Source organism: Egretta garzetta, unplaced genomic scaffold (genome assembly GCF_000687185.1).
Source record: "Egretta garzetta isolate BGI_Z169 unplaced genomic scaffold, ASM68718v1 scaffold157, whole genome shotgun sequence".
NCBI lineage: Eukaryota > Metazoa > Chordata > Aves > Pelecaniformes > Ardeidae > Egretta > Egretta garzetta.
The window spans coordinates 187,792-188,173 of record NW_009260175.1 but is presented as its reverse complement, the minus strand read 5'-3'; the positions used below and the strand labels follow the sequence as shown (position 1 = coordinate 188,173).

The following is a 382-nucleotide window of genomic DNA, read 5'->3' as shown; positions in this document are numbered from 1 at the left end:
TGCGTTTGCAGCGCCAAGGCCAATGCCTTTTGCTCTTCAATTTGCCGCCACCTCTCCCGAGCTCGTGAATCGTAGACGCTGGTCCTGAAAAAGCAGAGTGGGTGTGAACAAATCAGCCTTTATTTCTACACGTGAAGACTCACAACACGGAAAATAATAAAAAAAAAAAAAAAGGAGAAAAAAAAAAGTGTACTTACAGTTCTTTGATCCAAAGTTCTGCCTGGAAGAATGGGAGGCTACAAAGGGGGAGAAAGGGGAGGTGTAAGTGGTCTCCTTGTCATGGAGAATAAGTAAGTGGGAGGGGGGCTCTGCAGAGGGACCTGGCCAGGCTGGAGCCATGGGCCCAGCCCAATTGGGTGAGGGTCAACAAGGCAAGGGCCGG

General features: G+C 49.7%; 1 protein-coding gene across 1 annotated transcript in view; it reads right to left on the bottom strand.

Annotated features, from left to right (window-relative positions):
* Positions 1 to 382, bottom strand: part of SENP1 (SUMO specific peptidase 1) — a 14,859-nt gene that overhangs the window by 10,935 nt on the left and 3,542 nt on the right. Inside the window, exons 7-8 of the mRNA XM_009641781.2 lie at positions 198 to 236; positions 4 to 84 (exon numbers count right to left, since the gene is read on the bottom strand). Of these exons, the coding sequence (XP_009640076.1) occupies positions 4 to 84; positions 198 to 236 (120 nt within the window). The remainder of the gene's footprint in view (positions 1 to 3; positions 85 to 197; positions 237 to 382) is intronic.